At 37.9% G+C, this 24,329-nt stretch overlaps 1 protein-coding gene across 2 annotated transcripts in view; it reads left to right on the top strand.

Annotated features, from left to right (window-relative positions):
- MALRD1 (MAM and LDL receptor class A domain containing 1) overlaps positions 1 to 524 on the top strand; it is a 278,483-nt gene extending 277,959 nt beyond the window's left edge. For both annotated transcript variants that reach the window (XM_085318263.1, XM_085318262.1), the window contains one exon: positions 408 to 524. In XM_085318263.1, coding sequence (XP_085174389.1) covers positions 408 to 524 — 117 coding nt within the window. The remainder of the gene's footprint in view (positions 1 to 407) is intronic.
- The last annotated feature ends 23,805 nt before the right edge of the window (positions 525 to 24,329 follow it).

Raw genomic sequence — 24,329 nt, 5'->3', positions numbered from 1 at the left:
GATATATCACTGGTTTGGCATCATTTTTCCTTTAAATTGCAATACAATGTACCAAAACTCATGTCCACTACAACAGCATGCTATTGTACACTACTGTACACTATTTTATTCTCCCAAAATAATACTATATGTGTGTTGCTTTGGAGACAAGTAAAATGAAAGTGGGAATAGATGCAGAAGAATTTTAAGTGACTTGCTGAGGTCTTGGTAGAACATAATGAGTTTAATGAAGCTATGCTAATTTTTATCAGCTGAAAATCTGATCTAAGATGTTTAGAGATTTTTTAGGTGTTTTTCAGCTTATCRTGCTATGTTACTTAGAAAGACTACAGACATACATACATACATTCAAACAAATGACTTGAATGACATTTTTTAAAAATTTCRTTCTATTGTTTTTCTTTCAGAATCCTTCTAATAAAGATGTGAATGCTAATTCTTTTCCAAATCCTCTCTATGGTGAGGCAGCAGAAGACCTCAAGAAATTATGCAGTTTCAGGAAAATGGACATAAAATGGGATTAATATTGCTCGTGACTCTTTGCCTGAAGATTTTTTTCTAAAATGCAAATGTATACCATGATATTGTAGCATTTGCAGTATAAATGAACATGGAATAACTCTTCTAGTAGAATAATTGTTTTTAGACTATAACATTACATTACAAATGGAATCCATATACAAGTTAAAAAATATATATTCTGTCTTATTTTTGTTGGCACAGAAATAAGTTGGTAGCTATAACTATGAATTCATTTTACGTTTGTACAGTTCAAATTTCAATATGCTAATAAAAACCTTTAATCAAATCCAGTTTCCAGAGGTTTAAGAATCATAATTTTATGTCTATTATTTAAGAAATTATGACTCAATTTTTTTTGTAATTTTGCCTTAGCAAGGGATTTGGTTATTTTAAAATTGTTATTTTAGTGTTCCAAGGGGCAGAAGCAAAAGCAAAGTCATTGTGTTACTAGAAACATACCAAGTTAAATCAAACACGGTCATGAACCATGGATTTGAATATCAGCTCAGGATGTGATTCAGTAATGTGACATACCGGTATACACTCTTGTTTTTAAGAATATAATTGTTATTAACCTCAAAAAACTTATCTAACCAAATTCCCTGCTGTTCAGCTCTGCAGTGCTTGTCACAGAGCTACTGATGTATTTAGCTTAGAAATTGTATTTCTGCTGAATAAATTGACCTCCCATACAGACACAACTTATGTCTTCCCAAGCCTACACAAGAAAGATATTGGGGGAGAATTCTGGATTGCCTCCTGATTTTGAACATCATCATCTGTGATACAAGTCATAGCTTGCAATAATGTTTATAGTTTAAATAACCTGACAATCTATCAACTTCCATAATTCCTGCTTGAATTATATGGTGGTCATTTTTAACTTGAAGGCTTCAGTAGTCATGCTGTACTTGTGTTTTTCTTCCCTGACTGTGTTTTCCCAGCCTACTTAATTTTAAGCCCATTGGCAAGTTCCAAAGATACTAACCTCCTTCAAATTTCATAAAAATTGACATCTGGATAGCAGACAGTATCTCTGTTAATGCCTTCACTCAGGGAAAGCTGAAATGTCTGACATTTATTAGACTTTGGAGACTCCATACAGAAAAAAACCTTGAAACCTGGCCTAATTCCATCACGCAAGGGACTGCTTGGTTTCATTTTTTTCTTAACAGCATATAACAGTAGTCTGAAGCTCTGTACTTAGGACTGCAGAACGACTTTTTGACTTAGGTTTTCTTATCTGACTGGCATGTTGTTTCATGGGTAGCAGAAGTAACAAGGCATGACTACCACAGATGTTTGTCCGACGTCCTCTGGATATTTCCATGGCATAAGTGCCTCTCCCCCCGCAGTGTAATACCCAGTGTTTCTCATTCTCCTCTCTTYTCTAATTCCCTGTATTCCTCAGCTCTTCATGAAATGGCATAGCCCATCCAAAAACTTTGTCTCTTGAGCTTATTTTCCTCTCTAAAAAAAGAATCAAACAAGAAGCATGAATTGTTGGGTCTCATTCAGAGCAATGTGTGTGCTGTCCATTAGGTGATGGGCCAATTGGTAGATCAGTTAACAAACTCACACCAAGATTTCCTTTGAGTCATGGATTTGTGCTGCTGTTGCCTACTTGTCATCCGGTTTTGATGAAGCTAGTCAGAGCTTCATGTCTTTGATGATRCACCTGCCTTAATGTCAAGTTTAGTTGAAAGTGATCAAATGTTAATCAAGGAGGTTTTAAATAAGGAACTAAGATAGCATGATCACACATGCCTTTTTATTTATAAAATAAGATTAGTAAGAAATATAGAATTAGTTTACTGTATTGAAATTGTTAAGTTGATATACAGAGCACAGGCTTGATCCAGCCAAGTGCCAAGTGCCTCCAGCCCCTGAACTCCCTGCTATTTTGATTAAATCTATGTATATGAAATGATTGCTCTCAGCATTATAAACAGACATTAAACATTCCTACAAGATCAAGACTACGTAGTCAAATTCTCATTTATTCTGAAAGAGACTGACATTGCTTTCAGAATTTTATTAAATGCTAAAAAGCTGGTTATGCTGTAGTCCTTAATTTTTGGTGTCACACTATGTGTTTCTGTAAAAAATTATAAGGATGACAAGGATAAAATTAGCAGTGGTAGAATTTTATCAAGTTCTCCCTTTTGAAACAAAATATATTTATTTTACTATTAATGGTACTCATATTTTAATGTCCTAAGTAGAAGCATATCATTATAAAGAACTATTGTAAAAGAACTCAAAGAATATCATATTTATCATCAATAATCATTTCCTGAGAGAATTGTCACTTTTCTGGTTTATTGCTAATGCGAGGTAGGACCTTTGCCTAAATCATTTTCAGGTCTTGCATTTATAGAATATTTTAAAAGAAAATCTTAAAATTCAGACTTTTCATCTTCCTGAACTCAAATCATTTTTCACTCTTCTTATTTCACCAAGAACAAAAAATACAAATATATCTCCTATATGACAACTTTCTCAAGTTTGACAGCTTTCAAGCAATAGCCCCAGACTGGTATGATTAAGTTATAGATGGAAATTACACTTTTTATATAATTTTAGGGAGGAAAAAAAATTGAACCATATCCAGAAAATTCATATTTTCATTCATGCTTGCCACAACTTCACTTTTAAAACCTAAAGACAATGCAAGGAAAAAAATAAGTTGTTAAATCTTTATATATAAGGGCTTTTTTTTTCTCCACTTAAAAATAACCCTTGAGTAAATTCCTTCTGCTAGTGCCACAGATTCTAAGTAATGAAAAGAATTGTTTCCAACAGAGGTCTGTTTTCTGGGAACAAATTAAAAGATGGCTGCTCCATCCAGATGATGAATACTGTACTTAATCTAGTTAAACGTGCTTGTACATTTATGATTSAAGGTAATAGCAGAAATAAATTGCAACACAAAACTTTTAGTAAAGTCTAAAACTGCTTGCAGTGTGGTCAGTATGGTTTTCTCAGAGTTGTTTCAGCTCCTAAAAATCTCAGTCATAAAGAATACCATCCTATGCTTTTGGCTAATTCACCTTTCGAATCAAAACAGAGTTATGATACATGACCAAAAACCACATTTCATACACAGATAGCCAGATCTTGAGAGTCCTAGCAAAGTAATTTCTTTTAAGCGCAAAAAAAAAAAAAAAAAAAAAAATCACACTTCTGTTACTGCTGTCACAGACTGCTTGAACCCAGGGAAGTACTCTCAGAAAGTATTCTCAATCATCTGCTCTAGTACTTGCCTAAACATCTGCCCTGACTACAGTTCTGGGATTTCATGGGTGGTGGAAGAGAGGCGAAGGACCTTATCTCCTCTTTACTTTAGGCAGTAAAAAAGTACAGGTCTAAACATATGGCTGCATACCTTCCTCCTCCCCAAAACCAAGGGGCTCAGGCCTTGCTCAGAGCTTCCCATTGAGCTAATTGGCAGCATTGCTGCCCCATTTCTTYATATATTCCTGTACCTGCTGATCATTACAATTGAGCTTCCTATTGATGCAGTCCAAGTGCTTGCTAGCAGTGGCTATTTTCTCATCCATGCATGTTTCATCAGCAACAGCCTGATTAGTGTGAAGATGATCTCAGTAATCAGCCATCTGGTCTAATTCTGAAGTTATCCTTACTTTGAGCTGAAGGGTGGATTAGATGACATCCAGAGATTCTTTCCAACCTATATTTTTCTGTGATTCTATGATTCTACAGTGTTGGTGGCACCCAGTTCCTCCTTAACGATGTTGTTCTCATTCAGTTCTGTCTCCAGCATCTACCACGAGGTGTGTATTTCTAGAGATCTTTCTGAAGCCACAGGTATCCCAAGCTCCTCCTTATGCTGTCTTGCTCAGCTGTGGCAGAGGTCTTAGGCATAGCTTTTGGTTTTGTCATGACCCATCTCAGTATTTGACACAGCCAGAGATAAGCTATTGGGCTAGCTATAGCTTTGATCTGATCTGCTACAGCTTAATTGGGCTTGTTGCTATACATGCAATACTAACAGCCACTAAGTTCAAAGACAGCAAGGGTTCAATCAATCTCATCCAAGGGTAGCTGTCTATCTTAGAGAGCAGTATAAATGGAACTCTAGCAGCTCCTAATTCCCTCTGTAGATTGTAAAGGCTGTCTAACCATGTTGTCTGCAATGGAGATGATTGTCTTACTTCACTAACTCCAAATTTCATTAATGTATGTATATGTTATGGAGATTCTTATTAGATAATCCTCCTTACAGRTGCACTCATAAATGCTCTGTTATGCACAGACATTGCCCAGACAGCTCACTATTTGCACAGATCGGACAAAAAGAGTCTAGTACATATGTATAACATGCAGTAATGTATGTGTCAAAAACCTGGCATATTCAATCTTTTATTTTCAGTTTAYGTGGGGAGAAATAGGAGGGAAGAATTCATATATAAGTTAACAAAAATGGCTTGTCATAACCACGTATGTAAAGAAAAATCCATTGAGGGGTGTACTGTTCCATGCAGATTACAGTATATGAGAAGTTTTGGAATAATTAAAGTTAAATAGTTAATTAAAATAATTAAAGGTAGGGAAAAGGATCTTTCTCTACTAAAGAGCAGCCATTTATTTTCCATAGTAGCAGTCAATTACTGAGACCTGTAAATAAGAAATTCTCTTCCATGGTATGAGGGTGAAGAAAGACGAAATGCAGCAAAGGGAAGTCAGGCAGTACCAAAGATATATAATAACATCATGTCAAACTTCCTACGCTGTTACCTCTTCACCTATATTTCACTATATCTCTTATATAGTTGCCTTTTTTCTATTGCAAAACCATACTTTTTTTTATCCTTATCTTAATGTGTCCACAAAGCACCACAGTGTTCAGTTTGGGTGAGGATTCAAGAATATGGCACTTGAACCAAGTGTTCAAGTGGTAAGAGTGGGATGTAGGAGCTAAAACAAGGTGGACGGATTTCTTGTGGTTCTCAGGCCATCTGTGGATCACAAGCCAATATATATATGTCTGATTCTACTGGTAAATACTGATTCCAATTATTCCAACTCTGGAAAGAATGCTAATATTTTCCATTCCCACAATTCAATGGATTTTTAAATGCACTATCTCTCCTTATGGCAATTTTTTTCATAAGAGCAGTTCATTYGTCCTTTTATTTATGAACAATGTCAATTTATTATGGTTTGGGGATGTGTTGGTCAAGTTCAGAGACATGTTTATGCAGTAGAATGAAGCCCAAAATTATCAACTATAGGGGAGAGCGGATATCCTACCCTTCCAATGCAAGTGTGATTCTTTGAGGAAAATCAACAGGCATACTCAATTGGGTTAAATTAATTTAACAGGGAGAAATGAGAGCAAATTATTCATGGGAATTCTTTAATCTTCTCTTTAATTATATGATCATTCCCAGAACAAAGACTGACTAATCATGATGGCAGGAAAATGTCAGTTCACACTCAGCACCATGATTATCATACAGCTATGGAGAGCAATAACATAAAAAAAAGAGTTGGAATCTAGTGTTTTAAAATTTTCTGCATATTATGAAAGTTTTGGATGCTAGGTCTAAATAATGTAAAGGTAATTTTATATATTTTTTTTTCCAAAGCAAGCCGTTTTCATTTTGTACTTCAGTTTAGTCTTTACATTTCTTCAAATCACCGATTTTAATTTTTCAGACCACTTAATGCAGTTCATAAAACAGTATAATTGTTAAAAAATATTCTATGATATACAGACCATGTGAATTTGTCAAATTTTAGTTAATATTGTTATGGTTTTGATAGCTAAGGCTTAGAATACAACTAACTAACTGAGCAGAGGTATAGTTACTCTCTTAAGGTATCGTTACTTAGATACATGTTATATCAAGAGCCTTAACTTTAGTAATCTATTTGGTATTCAAATCAACATGTCAACACAAACTGGACATTAATAAGCACTACATTATAATTGGTCTCCAATGAAACTATGCATTGCACCTACATTAGCAAAGTGTTCAACATGATTCATGTAAAGTGTTATCAGAGAATTAATAATGATTAGCTACTTTTTGTAAAAGGGGGCTGTATTCATTTTAACATGATTAATCACATAATAAGTTAACTCAAGGAGGTAAGTAGGACTCACAGGGTTATATGCTGCCTTCAGTTTATATGTGAAATTGCTACTAAGGCTAAACAAATCAAAAGCATAAAGGAATGTACTCCTAGGCATCTGTAGGGGAGGCTGCACTGAGCCCCGTTGTAACACCAAAGGTACACCTGCTTCCACAGGCTGCCCTCCAGCCACTGTTATATAAGTTATTAATGTGAGCGGATACCTGAGGGCTGATACAACTTGCTTTATTAATAGGACTTGGACAGCTGCATTGTCCTGTGAGCAGGACAGTCTGCCAAGAACTGACCACTTGGAACCACATCTTTGTTTCATCGGAACCACATCTTAGYTCCACYRGCTGAACAAAGCTTTGTCGTATGACTTGTAGTCATCACTGTCAGGTATGKCTATAGGTAAGGGAAGGGGACTTACTCTAGGAGAGACAGGTACAGGTCGCCTCCTCCCTGGTTTGGGGATGCCTGACTGGGAAACTCCTCGAGGTTGAGAGCTCAAATTGCTTGGTGGTACGTAGACTCTGCTTTATTTGCTAACTATTGATTGATCTTTCTTTCTGTTCCTCTGTGAATAGCCTATGCCTGCAAATTAATAAATGGTATCCTACTCATTGCTTATTTGTGTTGTGACATTGCTATAAGCATAACAGCATTTTAATACCAAAGTCAGAAAATCTGGAATATAAAAAGGATTAAATTTCTCTGCACTTTCTGGTTAGCTGTCTTATTTTGCAGATAGATCCTCTGGACATTTTTGAGAAAATTCAGTGGCCAAATGATGCTCCAGTTCAAAAGTTTGGGTAAATCATAACTTTCTTTACATATGTTAACCAATCAAGGTGACTTTTTAAAGGAGTGTTGTTACTGCATTTTAGTGACTCTTCAGCTCTGGCTTTAAGATAGACTAAAATCTGCCTATTTGATTAGCTTTGTGCACTGGGCCTGAAGATCTGTTTTTCAGAGGTGACATTTTTGAAAGGCAGCATTGATACATTTAGACTTACATTCATTTTATTTTCATGTTTATATGGCTTTGTATTTCATTACCACTTATCTACCAAAAGTAATTATACATGGAAGACCCAATTCTATTTTATTTAGACAAATCCGCTTTTGAAATAAACGTGGAGATGAATGATGAGAGGCAAGGGAGAGAATTAATCTTAGTAAATATTCAACATGCTAAGGCCTATACAGATCAAGCTTTTTATTTTTACATATTTATCCTGTTTGCGGCCCATTTCCTATTTACAGAGGAAACTCAAAGAATGAACTAACATTCTCCTTCTTTAAGCTCACAGAAAATTATTCTAAGAAAATTCTTACAATATTTAACAGGAAAAGACTAAAAAACAGTTCTGCCAAAAAAAATCATATTTAAGGTTAATAGTGGGAATTCTTCTTGCAAAAAATCTCCATAGAAAAGTTACCACACAAAAAGTTTCATTGAAATGAGGACAGGTGGGTCTACTCCACATAGTTAGCTTGTCATCCTCCCATAAACAGCAGTTAAACTCACAGATCACCTCATTCATTCCCTCAAGCTCTCTGAAAATGAGACTAAAACATAAGTGGTACCCAGAGCATACCATATGCAGATCTCAGAGCTGATGTACAACTTTTTATCTCAAACTGAAAAGATCATTTTCAAATATCATCATCATTTACATAGAGTTTTATGAGAGAAAAATATGAAATCTCTTGCTAGATAAGTGACATAGGTAGCTTTGATTTATTTTACCATGATATTGATTAATTAAGTTGCACATATATGTCATTTTAAATTAAATTAATCTTGTATTATCTTCTTTAATCCGCTATAAATTAATCATATAAACTCCATCTGAACTGTGACCAACAAATCTGGGTAACTAAATCAAGCTGTTAATCATATGCATTCATAAACATAATTGGCTGTATATACAAATATATATACATATTTATGTATAAAGGTAAGAAGGAAGGCAAACAACAGATATATGAGAGAACTGTCTATGTTTTTGGCTGGAGTTTTCCCTTTCTGTGCTAACGGATTATTTATTCCAACTGTCAATCTTTCATTTGCCTCTTTACCTCTTCTCTGCATGTTTATCATCTTCTCTTCTATCCTCTTTCTTCTCCCTCCTCTATGAAAGKAAAATGGATTTTTGAACAAATAGCCATTTGCTTCAGTCATGCTAGTTAAGTTATACCCATCTTCTATATGGTCTCCATCTCACTTATTGAATTGTAAATTCATCAAGGCAGAAGTGTTTATTGCCCACGTCTGCTTAAGGCTTTCTTGGCCCTCAAGCACTACTGCCTTAATTATCATGAACAATGTCACCTGATCTTCAAAGTTTTAATTGCCTGCAAATCTTACTGATGACAGCAGGAATTGTAGTCATGAGACCTCGAGAAAATCCAGAAAAACTAGGCAGATTTTATTTACGTGCCAAAATTTGGATGCAAAGTTTTAACTTTAAGCACTTTGGTTTTAATGTTTCATAGAATGACTAATATTTTGCYTTATCCCCACTCTATTGCCATTTCTCACAGAAGAGACATCATTAGATGAAATCATTTTTAGACAACGGTGTGGGAATTGTACCTTCAGCACACCATCGTAGCTGTTCAAAGCAGTCCTGATCTTTTCCGTTACGCTGTGCCCTCCTGTGACACCAGACACCACGAGTGCTCCACGCTGCCGGATGGTTTGAGTCGGTGCACCTCCAGCAGGCAACGCACGGCATGTGTGCGGGTGAGAAGCCTTCTCCTCAGATAAAGAGTGCTCTTCTCTCCGATACACCACAAAGGAAGTAACACAATAGGAAAGACAAGCTTGTTGTGGAGTTTTTCTTTTCATAAGTTTGAATCTGCAACATGAATAATGCAGTAATTTTCCCTTTCAAGTGACATGGATCTGTAACTCTAAACRAAACAGTGTTTATATCAGAATACTACAAACCAGCTTATTCAGTGGTTTATTGAAGTTAACAGTTTTGCTGGCAGGTACAGTTAGTAGGAGGAAATTCATTTGACATTAGAATGCGAAAGATACATGCTCCAACTTAGATCTTCTCATACCATCCCCTTTAGTGAAAAGCTTCCTGCTTCTATATTTTCTTTTTACTGTTAGCTGTTCCCTCCCACTACAGCCTTCCAGTCTGTAAGTTCAGTCACTACTAGCTGTTTCAAGAATGTATTTTCTAATCTCTGAAAATAAATTATTGTGAAGCCTAAAGTCAAGATGTCTGATTTATGAATCGCAGGAAATAAATAGAGGAAAGTCTTGCAAAAACTCTGACCTCTGCTACTCTATTACCAATAGCCCAAAGCCTCAAAGATAGCCCACCACTTCAACTACTTCAGGGTCTGGGTTTGATTTCTATTGGCTGCCTTAGCGCTTTGCTCTGCCCTGGTCATTGGGTATTGTATTTTCCATTTCAAAATTATTAACTACAGAACTGCAGTACACCACAAAGGTATATCACATCAGTTTTCAATTCACATCATATTAAAATACTAAATACTTAATTTATGACCCAAAAATAGAGTTACAAAAGCAGTCTGTATATTGGAAGAAGGTATTTTATCCTTCTCTGACACACAGATGACATATTTAATACACTGCTAGCACTGTAAATCATACAGACACCCTTTTCTATTTAACAGAGAAGTATTCTCTTAAAGCTGTACTTTTTTTTGTGATAGCACTTGCTACTTTATGCAGCAGTCAACAGAACTCTGTATCAAGATAGATCGTTGTGCAAGTGTAAAGAAAACACACCAGTTTTCAATTGCAAAACCACTTCAGCTGCAGTTCAGACACAACAATACTTGCTTTCAATAGCTAAGGGGAAAAAAACAGATTAATAGACATACCAGTCAAATTGCTGTAACTTCAAATCCAATAGAACAATGGCAAACTGCCCAAAGGAAATGCCCCAAATATTTGATTTGAACTATGCTGAAGGACAGTGAATTGCACATCGTGAGTTTTTAACCTCAACAATCATGGTTAAATCTCCTGTGTTTAAAATGGGCTAAAAAATATTGCTAACTGCTAAATATTCCTTGTCCAGGGGCAAAATTCAGGCATATTCTAGCTATAAGTAATTAAAACCTCTCTGAGAAACTCATTTACATAACATTTAGTCCTCAGAGTTTAAATTGTATTTTCTATGTCATTTTTAGATGGGAAAGTAAGAGTGCACAATGTTGTTGTTAAACAGCAATGGCAGTCCTTAAAAATTAATCAAAATAGATCCTGAAATTATCTGCAAGATGTAATTACACGTTCAGTGACACAGCTTACAGTGTGCATCTGCACATCTTATCTGCAGTTGATCAAAAATGAATAGGTATATTAGTTCTAAATTTATCGCAAGGATTATATGAATCTTCTTATCAAATCTCTCGTCAATCACTTTTCAACAAAATACGTAGCACTGACATAATTTTAAATACTTGAGAAGTTACAGAACAGTCTTGTAAAAATCGAGGTTAATCAAGTGGTTAGAGATAAGCATGAGCACAGTTTTTCTGTATTATTGGGGCTATTGTGAGTTTTCAAATAATGGTGTTTAGGAAATGCATCATATTCTGCTTGATGATGTCAAGAAATGGATAAGAGTGAATATTTTTGGGGGGGCTAGTTTTGTATCAAAAGATGTTCTGGAATGAAAGTGACAAAATACRTATTCAGACATACACAGTTCTGGGATATTCTTGGACGAAATTAGGGTTTTTTGTAAATAGTAACGGAAAAATATTGGTTGCTCTAACCAAAACCCTTAAAAGCTGGAGTGTCTATAAAATGGTGGCAAGCACAAGTTAAGTTCTAGTTGTAAAAAGAGAGATGTGACTACAATAAATGATATAATGTCCTAGACCCTTTCTGCCAAAGGGGGCAGCTGAGTAAAGATTTTAAACATGCATTTAACTTTTAAGCATATATTCAAAGCACTTGCTTAAGCTTTACTGGAATACATACTTAAGTTTCACCACTGTGATTTATTTTATCGCCATATGCAGTAAAGGGTTGATCAGCTAAGGCCACAGTTCTTAAATGTTTTAGATTGAGTAATTTTTTTCTTTTCCATAATAGTTACCTTCACCTTCTTCTTACATCTCACACACCTAAACCTCTTCACTTTGGCCAATGCTCCCCTATCACTTTGTATTTGCCCCATGTTCACGTTGTACGTGGGAGCGAGCACCTGAGCTGTTTTGCCCTAGCATGCCTCGTGCAACCTAACGCCTACAAATGCCTCCATGCCACTTTCTCTGAAGGACTCCTCTTGCCAACACCAGAAACCCCCTTCCACCTCAAGCCAACCACCTATTTTCCTTCCCTACTACCACCCCGTTGCAGAGATCTCTTCCATTAATGCAGCCTTCCAGCTGCCTTCAGCAAACTCTTGGACTGCCTCAGCAGGCACGAGCATAGGGGTTATCCTAAACCCAGCTTGGAGCGAGGACAAAAAGGGGGAAATTAAAGCAGGTGCCCAAACAGTTCCAACTGCCAGAGACTCAGTCTTTATCCACGTTCCTCTCCCATCCCTTGATCCCACTGGCTAAAGGCAAACACTACAATAACTGTCCAAAGAGACATGTTTCAGTGCAGGTCGGAAGGAAAGGAAATAGAAATGAGAGAAACTATGTGAGAAACGAATGGGGAAGGAAATAGGCAAAGGCTAGGTGAAATTTCCTGGAGTTTCTCTTGACCTCTCTGTGCTCCCTTAACTTCCCAGTTGAAGACTGGCAGCCTGAAATGGAAGACTGGTCACCTCACAGTGTAAAACTACCCGAAATAACCTCCAAACAAATTTTCTGCAGATAGTGTCATGATGGGGAGTATCCCAGATATCAAAGAAGCTAAGTTTTCTCCAATTTCAAAAAGACTTAGCATAAATGTAATTTTTTTTGAAATTGGAGAAAACTTAGCTTCTTTGACATCAAAATAAATGTCTTCTCAGGAGCGGTGACCAGACTCCAAGACCAATCTCTATCACAGACCTGAAAAGAATGAACTTGTTATCCAGAATGAGCACTAGGAAGGGGCTTTCATGCCATGAACCCCAATTTTACTGTTTGGATTTGCAGGTAAGTAAGCAGCTACTTGCAGGAGGGATCTGGGACAAGAGGTGCACCTTTCTCCTCAGGATTTCCCACACAGTTGACATGACTGTTTCTCCTGAGTGTGCCATCTGTTCTGAAGCTTCTTCCTCAGCACTTAACTTACCCTGCTYACTTCATTAGGAACGCTGGTTTGTGAATTCACCCACACTGCCACCGGAGCTGAGCTGAGTACACAGTTAGACATCATATACCTTGCTCCAGTGCAGTCTGCACCACAGGGATTTGCTCAGACCTGYGAAGGAAGTATTTTGGAGGCAAGGAGCTGAATTTAGTTGCCCCACATTGTAGGCTAGTGACTGACAAGCTTTTTSTCTTATGGCAAACAACAGTCTTCTCAAGAGGTCTTGGGTATCCATGGAGCTGAGCAAGCACTAGAGGCTGCATGTGTTATATGGCTAAGAGCACAGCACTTTGCTGTGGCTCATTYGAGCACAGAGCCTGCCGAAGACCACAAACCAGAGAGAGACCATTTCCCCTTGGTTCTCATCATTTATAAAACTGCTGTCCTCAGCTAATGTGGTCAACGGATACAGCAGAACAAAAATTTAGCTGAGCAATAATAAATGACATAGGATTTTCTCCCAAAGCTTTGAAACTTAAAAGTGCTAATGTCTTTGTTGCTAGACTAAACAACAAGAAAGAAGCCTCTACCAGGATGCTACCATCTGAAAATGAGAATTCGGGCAACACGATGTATACTTTCTACATCTTCCCTGTTGGCATATGCCAGATATGGAGAGTGTCTTACTATGCAGGATTAATTCAACTGTATTTGTATAAAATCCACAACATTCTGAAGTGCTTATTTGTGTCCACAGATACTGAAGATCTCTCTATCTTCAGAGCATAAAAAATTATATTTGGGATCTGGATATACATTTTTAAAATGCAATTTGAGATACTGTACTAGTAATATTTACAGTAGAACATTTTATTACAGTATCTAAAAGATATCTTTACTCACCTTCAGTCCTGAGCATCTAGACTTTTTGGTATTTTTTATTCTTGTGCTGTACATTATTTAGTAAAGTGGCTGAGGGTAAGTAGAGTCTAATTACATGTTACTATGTAAGGAACAATGTTTGGCACAGGTTTTCTATTACACAGTTCCCCCCCAAAATGGTACATTTTCAGTTGTGATCTAAAGCAAAATGCCTCTCCATACACCCCGAGTAAAGATGATTTGTCTCATTGACAGATATTTTCTTCTTGTTCTGTTTCTAATCTTAGAATACACACATCTAGGCATTCACAAAGATAAGCACAAATTTGCACGTGCTTTATACATTGTAAAATGCAATTACTTTCCTGACAGTTGTTTTAATACATGATCAATTCAGAGCCAAGATTTGGCAAAATTGCTTTGTTTTCATGAGCACAGCAATCAATCAGAAAACAGACTGAGATCTTTTATCATTGATATTTCTGGGCAATTGTCAAAAAAAATTGATAGTTGAGATTTTCTTCAACAAAGAATGTCTTTACCATACCACTCTCTGAGAAACTCAAACAATTTTTTGTTTTGTCTTGTTTTTGTGAGGGCTACATACAGAAGAACTCTGGGACTACTCTAGTAGTCTGGGAAGGGTTGACAACACCCCTCTGTGTCCCCTGCCCATTCCTCCCCCGCCAAGCAGCTAATGAGGGGCAGCTGCTCCAAAGGACAGTGCACACAGCCTGCGGAGGTGATGGACGATGATGCTCCAGGTGCCCCTGGGGCTCCTGCAGCTGGTAAGAGGAGAAGCTTTGCCCTCTGTGGGGTGCAGGAAGCAGCAGGGGATGAATTAGCAGGATAACACACACTGGAGCCTGGAGGAGAAGCTGAACTTGAGCCTGGATTCCCTTGCAAATGAGGAAATGGTGGGTCTGAAATTAAAGGGCTAATAACTGTCTATGACTAATTCATCCTGATGTTTAAGTTTATGTTATTCAGGACAGGTGATATATGTTGTAAAGCATGGGTGCTGGGAGTCTGCTGTGCRGACACTTTGGGACATTCTTTGGACATTGATATTGGCTTTTGACACCTATCCTGAGATGACAAGCTGAAATTAGGTTGAAACAGGGTTTCTCTAAAGTAGAGTGTACTCAAAGTGTTCTCTAAAGCTCAGTGTACTTTTCCATTTCTCTGTTACATCAAAGAACTCTATTCAATTCTTTCTTTCCAAAAAGAAGGCCAGTTCTATACTGCCACACTGCCCCAGTCCCCAGAACTTTGCCAAATTGCCATCAGTTGCACTAGTCACAAGGGAGTGTTGGCTTATCAAGACCATGTGAATTACTAAGAACTGAATTTTGCATTCTGTGCCTATAGTGACTTCCTTTTTACTTGAACAGTTTTTATGGTAGAGGTGTTTGTTTGTTTGTTGGTTGKTTGTTTGTTTTTGCTGATATGTGGTAAAATACTTTTACTGTCATGGGTTTAATTTTCAGAGCTTTAAAAAAAATCAATTTGTTTCTTTCTACTCAGTATGTTGGAGCTGCAAACCATAATGTACTATTACTTCAGGGTCACYGTTTAACTTCTCTTGACCCTCTTGCCCATTAATATTTCCTGGAGTTTATTACTGCAATCTATATCCTGGATATTGTAAGTAAACTTATATATTTCTTGCTCTTAAGTAATCACCATCACAGTCATTAGGAACAATGATCAATTTTTAGGGCAAAAACAATTTACCACATGCAGGAACACAATATCTGTTAGACACTTTTCATGAATACCCACATACACCRCTCTGTACTGCAGAGATTTCAAGAGGAAAGTGAGAGATGTGGCTATTAGACAAAGCAATGCAAAACAGTGAAAGAAAAACAGGCAGAGCACAGTGCATAGGGAAAATAACACATATTAATGAACACTATTGTGTTCTTTGGGACAATTCTTAGCTAAATGTTTGCTATTGTACATCACAGTTTCTTCAACCAGAAGGAAGAAGAAAACAAAGGTGCCAAAATCCTGCAGGTTGCTAAGCTTCTGGCAAATGCTCTAAGTCTGACAAATTACTGATAATATTAAACTTCTTGTGATACAAGGAGGTCTTTAAGAGCTTCTTCAGGTATGGTAAGGGACCTGCAGAGTGGCAGTAAGAACAGCCCGGGATTCCTGTCCTGACTGCGTGGAAAGGGCCGGCCGGGAACTGCTTTCCYTACAGGCAGCCCCTGCGGAGCTGAGCGCAGGGCAGCAGCCGGCTTGCCGCTGGCGCAGAGGCACTGCAGCTAGACCTTTCGTTGTTTTGTTTTGACAGGTGTGTGTATATTCTTAGTCATCACAAGACAGCTAAGTGATAGAAGGCTCCTTCTTGAGTATTTGTACATCTGCATTCACCAAATTCATCTGTTAATGCCATGCCAAAAAYACCCATTACTCTCCTAATCAACATGAAGCTGTTTTGTGTTGGGACTTCCAATAYTTTATCACTAGCAGAAAAAAAAATCTTTTTATGCTGATACATTTTATAAAATGGATGAGATGCCAGAGTTTCCTTCAGTGTTTATCCAGTCTGGATGCTCTCTACTAGTATTTCTTAGATTCTAGTATCAATGCATTTTACAGGTTATAGCAATATAATGATGCTACTTTAGTCACACCACCGGTTCCCACTCTACCTATCAAAGCAGCCTTTAGATAACTTCCAGATGAGACATGACAGTGAATAATCCATTATCCTCTTTGCTGGTTCTTTTGTCTTCTGAACAAAGGATTTGATTCAAATTATTAAACCGATTCCAAGATGTAGCAGTTAGGACTAGCAGTCTGAAAAAGTCTTTTCCATGCTTGAATGGAATGAATGAGCCTCTTCTGTTTGCTCTAGGGAAAGGGGACAATGTGTGGAGTGTGGGATGAAAAATGATTTAGTAAAGGAAAACTGTTGTGGGGAGTGATGATTTTACATATATGTGTATGTATGTATATATAAAAGTAGGGAGGATAAACAATATTTGAGGAAGGTGAGGAAAACATTTTAATATCCCTGTTCTTTGCATATCATAAGAAAAAAATCAGACTCTCTGAGGGGTTCCCAATTCACCCAGGTTCTGACGTGTGGGGATAGCACCATTTATTGCACAGCCACCTTTCCCAAGCACAGCCTTCAGACCTCACAGCCTTCTCAGTGTCACCCTCAACCTAGCTCTGCAAGGTAAGGACATGCCATTTTATTTTAGCTTCAGAGAAGGGAATCTACATTTCTGGTCTGATAAAGCAAGAGGTGAGCTCAATTCTCTTGAATCCCAAGCTAACATTGTAACTTCTGTTATAATGTTATACTATAGTTAGTTAGTTATAATAGTATACATTTCCTCTCCTATTTAGAAGTTACATCTGCTTGAGAATCTTGATAAATCACACTGATGAGACTACTTGTAATTATCTCTCTCTCTCCACTAATCTTAGGAAACATATTTACTCTCATCTTCTCGTGCAGTCCTTCAATTGCAATTGCATCATGCTTAGTAGGCATTAAAAACCCGTTTGCGTGAATGATTGTATTAGGAAAACATATTTTCTAGATTCATAAGCAGAAAGGAAGATTTTATATATGTGTGTGTGTATATATATATATATATACACACACACATATATATATATATATATAAAATATATTAAAAATATATTTAAAACTTAAAGCTTCAAAAATAGCTGTTGATGTTGACAATTTTTCTTATTTTGCTGTAATTTGAAATATTCAAGCAGATAGGAAAAGAAGGACTCATAGAATCATAGGATGGTAAGGTTGGAAGGCACCTCTGGAAATCATCTAGTCCAACCCTCAGGGTAGCCCCTGCGGAGATTGAACCCGCAACCTTGGCATTAGCAGCACCACGCTCTAACCAACTGAGAAGGTCAGCACATTAGAAAAGCTTCTTCTCTGAAGATCAGCATCTGTTCACAAGCACAGATTTCAAGGGAATTTCAAGATTTCAGATTTCAAGATTTAAAAATGACTTGCACATATCACATCCACGACTCCCTGTATCATTGGTATAGCCCTCTTTTAATTGTCTGAACTGAAGTAAGGCTGCGGTTAGAGTCTGTCCAGACAGACRGTGAGCTCTGCAGAAGAGAGTCAATCATTGGAGAAGTAAACCAAACAGGACTTATCTTTCTAGAGACACTCTTTCTATATTTTGGGCACTGAATTCCTGGCTTCTGCCAACTTGGACTATAGTTACTGAAAACTGCTAAAGAAAACACAGAAAAAAATGAAGAGGAAGTAGAGATAGTTATAATTACATGGAGCTGTATTTCAACACAACTAGGTGGAGAACCTGTCTTTAAGCTCATGCCAAGAGCTAATAGTATTTCACAGTGGCTACTTAATAACATTTTAAAATGAACTGTGATAATGTAATGACCCTTCAGAAGATCAGATATTCAGTATGCTAAATAAAACTTGTATCATTCATGTCAGAAGGAATTAACTCAATTCTTTTGCTACTAAAGAAGTCTGATCTCACATTGCTTCTCGCAGCAGGCAGAAGTGTACACACATACACACACACCCCCCTACCTTTTTCTCTTCCGAATTAAATTTGTAAAAAGCTCCAAGTTTTAATTATGGTAGCTGACATTTACATATCATCTCATTGTTATTCAAAAAAAGGAAAGGTAGTGCATAGTAACATGCTAGACTTCAGCTCATTTATGTTCATGAAAACTTAAATGACATATTCTTAAAGGACTGAGAGCATGAAGGAAATTGTGCTTTTCTCATCATTATCTGAATAGCCAGCCTTCACCTGCTGAAAAATTGCAGGCAGGTCATTCAGAGGGTTGTTCTGAAGAAGGACTGTTAAGTCCAGCAATGTACTTCTGTAATATTCAAAATCCTTAAATAGACTCAACTGACATAATTTTTATTGATATTCCAGTAATTAAATTCAGCTCACACCACGTAAAGACCTTTCTCTGACATCTTAACTATAAAAGATTTTTTTGCTTGGTGTGGGGCTGGAGTTCTAGTGAGGACTTCCAGGAAGAGTTTCCATTTAGCAGTAGAAGTGAAAATATTCTAAAATTTCTGTAGTCAAGTAGAACAAACAAAAAATCAAGCTACCCAAGTCATCTGCATATTTAATTTTTTCTCCCCAGACTGCAACCAGCTATTATTTTCTACACATTAAATCAGTGGCCTATCCTAGGTAGATTGCCTCAGCACTGGTAAAATCACAGTGCTATGTGACTGATGCTAGCTAAGCTCCTCTCCCTGTGGTCCTGTGCACTTAATTCTATTCAGGCCAATGTAACTGACCTTGCAAGGAACATAGGTAGATGGAGAATATAAGACCTCACCCACYGAAAAAAATATTGTTAGCTATATGAACTGGTATGAATAATAGCTAGAGTGCTGAACAAAATATTGAATTGGGGAAAAAAAAAGAAAAAAAAAAGAAATATTGTTCTCTTTCCCAAGTGAAAAATTGCAAATGTATCAAAAACTTGAAAATTAAATAAAAGAAAATGCTCATAGGTTTTGAAAAAAAAWTGGGGAGATATACTCCACTATCAAACCTCTAAAAATATATGCATAATTCACTTCAATGATAAAAAGATTGTGAATCTTTGAGCTATGTTTGACAGACATATTTGTATAGTCTATAGTTCATAACTTTCTTGCTTCAAAGCATCATTCTTCATKAGAAAAAAAAGTAGATAAGGAAGATGCAAAGAGAAAAGAATAAAGCAGGAAAGAAATGGATGACATTATWMWGRARAKRARWYTYMTYTYCWKWATAAWGTTTGATTTGTGCCACTGATTAAYCAACATCTTTATGGTTCATTCCATGGCATGTCAAAATTTACAGCTGCTCAAATACCTGAYGAGATGAAGATTCCCCAGACTGTGTCCAAAGGCATTAGTTTTAGCTGTTTAGGCTTACTTTATTAGTGAAAGGAAAAAATAAGCAAATTACTGCTTTTGCATCATTTGCATCATATCGCTGATATTAAGTAGCTACTTGTTGCCAACACAACAGCATTGGCTGAGGAGAAACCAGAAATGAGTCATGACTTTGTAAGCTAAATAACTTCAGTTAACATTTCCATCCTGTTTCTAAAAATTCATTAAGTGCTTCAAAATTTGATAAAAAATAGCCTTTTATTTTGTTTGTTAATATTCAAACACCGCTAGTTTAAGATGTTATTTTGTATTTTCATTTAGAAAAAGCCCTCTGTTTAAAACCCATACATGCAAAATCTGTTTTCTGTATGTAGCACTCATTGTGAACTACAAATAAAAGGGCCTAATTCTTTTTTAGGTTAGTAGAGCAGCTCTTGATGTTTGTAGTTGGGCCACTGACATCAAACTTCACTGCGAAATGTAAAATTGTGAGGATTATAATTTCAGGAAATTACTATTACTGAGTTTATATCTTCTGCAAGTTTTTTTACTACCTACTTATTTTTTACATCTGATTTTAATTGATAACATGACCATACTGGCAACCTCTCCGGAGATCTATTTCTTCAGCATTATGTTAATGAAAGACATCAAAAAAATGAGATTGCAATCAAGCATTAAAATCCATCCAGAAGTTCATACTCAATCCCTGAGAAAAGACAACTCCTACTGATTTCATTAGACTTCACTTAATGGCTTCATACTTCATTACTGTGATTTTTGTTTTGTTTTCTGATCACATGAAATAAGAATGTTCAAAATTCATGTTAGGAGACAGAATTTGCCAGAGGAGTTCACAAATATTTCTGAATAAGTCTCAAGACTCTAACAACTGTAACCAGAAAATTTTTGYATGAGCTGCTACATTGAGCTGGACAATTAACTACACAACAAGAATAAAGCAGCTTAGCATAATACCAGGTTTCCTGAAGATGTCAGCTGGCTCACTTTTATTTGAACTACAGTGTTTTACGCTCAAATTTGTTATAACAAATGGCCCTTGAAGGCAATATCTAGACAAAATTTGGTGTGAAATTCAATCCAATTTCTGAGATTTCCAAATCCAATTGTCTGAGATTTCAAGTACCCAACAGGTTTGTCAGCAAAACCAGTTTTTTTAGATATCTGGCAGAAGAAGGACTTTGGATTTACCAGAAATGCCTGAGCTCATTTTAAATACTATGTCAGATTAACGGGAAACTAAGAAGATTTATTCTAGCAAAAGTAAAAGGTTTAGGACAATTACAAAATTGGAAACCAAGCTACAAAAGGGGGAGGTGGGAAAAATCAATAAAATGTGGTTCTAAATCATGCTTACCTGTAAACTTCCTACTTAGCTGCTCCAGTAACTTGGATGGCACAAGGCAGACTTGGCATATTAGCACCTACAAGGCTGGCTTGTCTTGGAGAACCTTTTGAGTCAGTATCTATGTTGAGACTGCTGCTGGAACCTCTTTCCCTTCTCTTTTCAGATCTCTCTTCCTAATTCTGTTACCCTGTACAACTACAATGAGATAGCCCTTCATCAGTTATGACTGTGATAACTTGGTTTTCTCCTGCTCACTATGTTACATAAAGTAAATGGAGCAATTTTAGACACTTCCAGGGCTCATCTCTGGGATTTAATGTACTCTTTCATTAGCACTAACTAAATAGTCTTTTTGCAAGTGTTAATGTTCTCAAGACTGTTGAATGAAAAAAATATGAGCTGTAAACTCATATTAAACTCCTTAATCTCTAGGTCTATAGCAGAGTCTTCATAGGAGCCATATGCGGCATAGCATAGCTGTCAAATGCACTGTTCTTTAAAAAAAGCTTCCMCCCCCCCAGAATCATTTTGCTGGCCTCCATCTTTTGATAGTGTTAGACACCCACAATACCACAAAACAAAGCAGCATAAACAGGGTCATCTTGAGGTAAACATACTGAGTAGTTGAACTGTTGCAGTTGAGTTTCAAAGAGGATGTAATCATCTCTTTTTCCACCATCCAGACATTCGAAAGGGTTGTCAGGACTACAGATAGAGCTTACCAAGTATCTGCTTTTGCTCCACAGGGAGAGCTAAATCTTTGAGATCAAAGTCTCAAGATAAACACTTAGCTGGGGTAGATTTCTGACATGAAAAATTATCACCTAAGGGTTACCCTTCACTGGACCCTTACGCACAGTTTCTCTCATTAGGCACACAGCCAGGCTCCATGGTGCATGTGGAAGTTGTAAAGGATCACATCTGGATGGTTTTACAGGGACTGAGCTGTTCAGGCAAAAATCAGACAAACCATAGGGAAACCTGGCTGCAAAATGAGTCGGAGCAGTCAGAAAGAGGAGTTATTGGCTGGCAGATGTACACCTACTTTTGGAGAAATAATTCTTGTATTTGTGAGAGGAAGCACTTTAAAAACATTTTTAATCTGCAATATCCAGGTAGGGACCACTTCAGCACAAGACAAAATGTGACATTCTTCTGCTCTAGCCTCCAAAAGTTTCAGGAGAGTTCTCCCCATCTTAAAGACTTCCTTGGCAAAGGAAGTATTTTAATAGCAAGTGCAAGGAAGAAAACATGGTAGGTTATACTCCCCTTTGAAGAAATATCTCCTGCTTGAGTCTGCTGTCAACACATGTCACAGTGGCATTTTGCAAATCTGCTATGCATTCCTACACACCTCGTATGTGTCATGTGTTTAAGGCTCTCCAACACAACAGAGGGAAAATATGCAACATAGGTGAAATCTAAGCCAATGTAGCTTCTAAATAACTAGTACCAGTGTTGCTGTGTATTTCTCATCCTTTTGCAGCCAGACAAGGTCTGTAGTGAAGATGGTTTAGCCTAGTTCAATGAAATCCATATTAAAAAATGCCTCCAGCAGGCTCTGCTCTCCGACGGTGTGGGCTACAGCCTCTGTGGCTGGCTTGGCAAGCTTCTTTGTTGCTCACCTGCCAAAGAGTCGCTCTCGCAGCCATCCCTCATAGTGCAGATGCTCCAGCCCTCTGATCATCTTTGTAGCCCTACGCTGGACTCTCTCCAGTAGCTCCATGTTTCTCTTGTACTGGCTGCAATACTTGAGATGAGGCCTCCCCAAGGCTGAGTAGAGGGGCAGGATCACCTCCCTCGACCTGATGGCAACACTCTTCCTAATGCACCCCAGGAKACYATTGGCCTTCCTRGCCACAAGRGCACATTGSTGGCTCATGGTCAACCTGTCATCCACCAGCACTCCCAGGTCCTTCTCTGCAGAGCTGCTCTCCAGAAGGTCAGCCCCCAGCTTGTACTGGTGCCTAGGGTTATTTCTCCCTAGGTGCAGGACTCTGCCCTTGCCCTTGTTGAACCTCATGAGGTTCCTCTCCACCCAGCTCTCCAGCCTGTCCAGGTCTCTCTGAATGGCAGCACAGCACTCAGGTGTGTCAGCCACTCCTCCCAGCTTGGTATCATCTVCAAACTYGCTGAGGAGGCACTCTGTCCCCTCATCCAGGTCACTGATGAAGAAGTTGAACAGGAGGGACCCAGTACTGAGCCCCGGGGGAAGCCACTAGCCACAGGCCTCCAACTAGACTCCACGCCACTGATGACGACCCTCTGAGCTCTGCCTTTCAGCCAGTTCTCAATCCACTTCACTGTCCACTCGTCTAACCCACGCTTCCTGAGCTTACCTAGGAGGACATTATGGGAGACAGTGTCAAAAGCCTTGCTGAAGTCAAGGTACACAGCGCGCACTGCTCTCCCCTCATCTCCCCAGCCAGTCATTCCATCAGAGAAGGCTCTCAGATTGGTTAAAAAGGATTTCCCCTTRGTGAATCCATGCTGGCTACTCTTGATCACCTTCTTATCTTCCATTTGTCTGGAGCTGACATCCAAAATGAGCTGTTCCATCACCAAAAAAAAAGCCATAGTTCTGTCCTGCACAGTCCCCATGGGGTCAACAATGTTATTTCTTCCAGGTGATAAACTGAAGAAATAACACCATATAGCATGTACATACTTTGCATATTTGATGCAGACCACAGGCAGGACTCTAGATATGTTGTATGGTCTTAAGGTCCAGAATGGAGTGAGACCTGGCCACCCAAGCCACAGAGACCTTTCCAGTCATAAACCACAAGGGCAGTCTGTGTGACTTCAGCTGCGAGGAAATAGGGGGAGGCAAGTGGGCAGTGAGCTGTCGGATGTGCAGAGGCTGTTGCGATGCTGTGGCCACTGCACAAAAATGTGCCAGTTGTTTTCAAGACTTAACCCTCCAGTTTTTGCCACCAGTTGTAGCTTCCTCCACCCATCATTAAAACAAGACATTACCATATTCAGAAATGTTACATCTATTCCTCTGTCATTTGTCTCGCCTAAACATTCATTAAGATCGTTCTAGCATTCACCCAGTTCACCCAGACTGGCTAGTCTAAGATCCAATCCCACTCCAACTACCTTTCCTAACACCAGCCTGAACTCTTGCCTGGCTTCTTCCATTTCTGTGCCCAGCAGCTGATTTTGCTCTTTGGCCTCTACTGATTAAATAAATAACTTTATTCACCACTGTAACTATAGCCACAGCAATTACTCAGGGCCCCTTACCAGCTCCAGAGCATGAGTAAGAAAAGCCTTAATGTAAACTTGCTTGGTATAGTTCTGCAAATCTTAATACAGGTTGTTTTCTTGGAAAATATAGTCACTGA

Source organism: Rhea americana, unplaced genomic scaffold, assembly GCF_003343005.1.
Source record: "Rhea americana isolate MKP2758 unplaced genomic scaffold, rheAme1 scaffold_53, whole genome shotgun sequence".
NCBI lineage: Eukaryota > Metazoa > Chordata > Aves > Rheiformes > Rheidae > Rhea > Rhea americana.
Note: the sequence above shows the minus strand (reverse complement) of the source record. Positions and strands in the feature narration are given on the sequence as shown.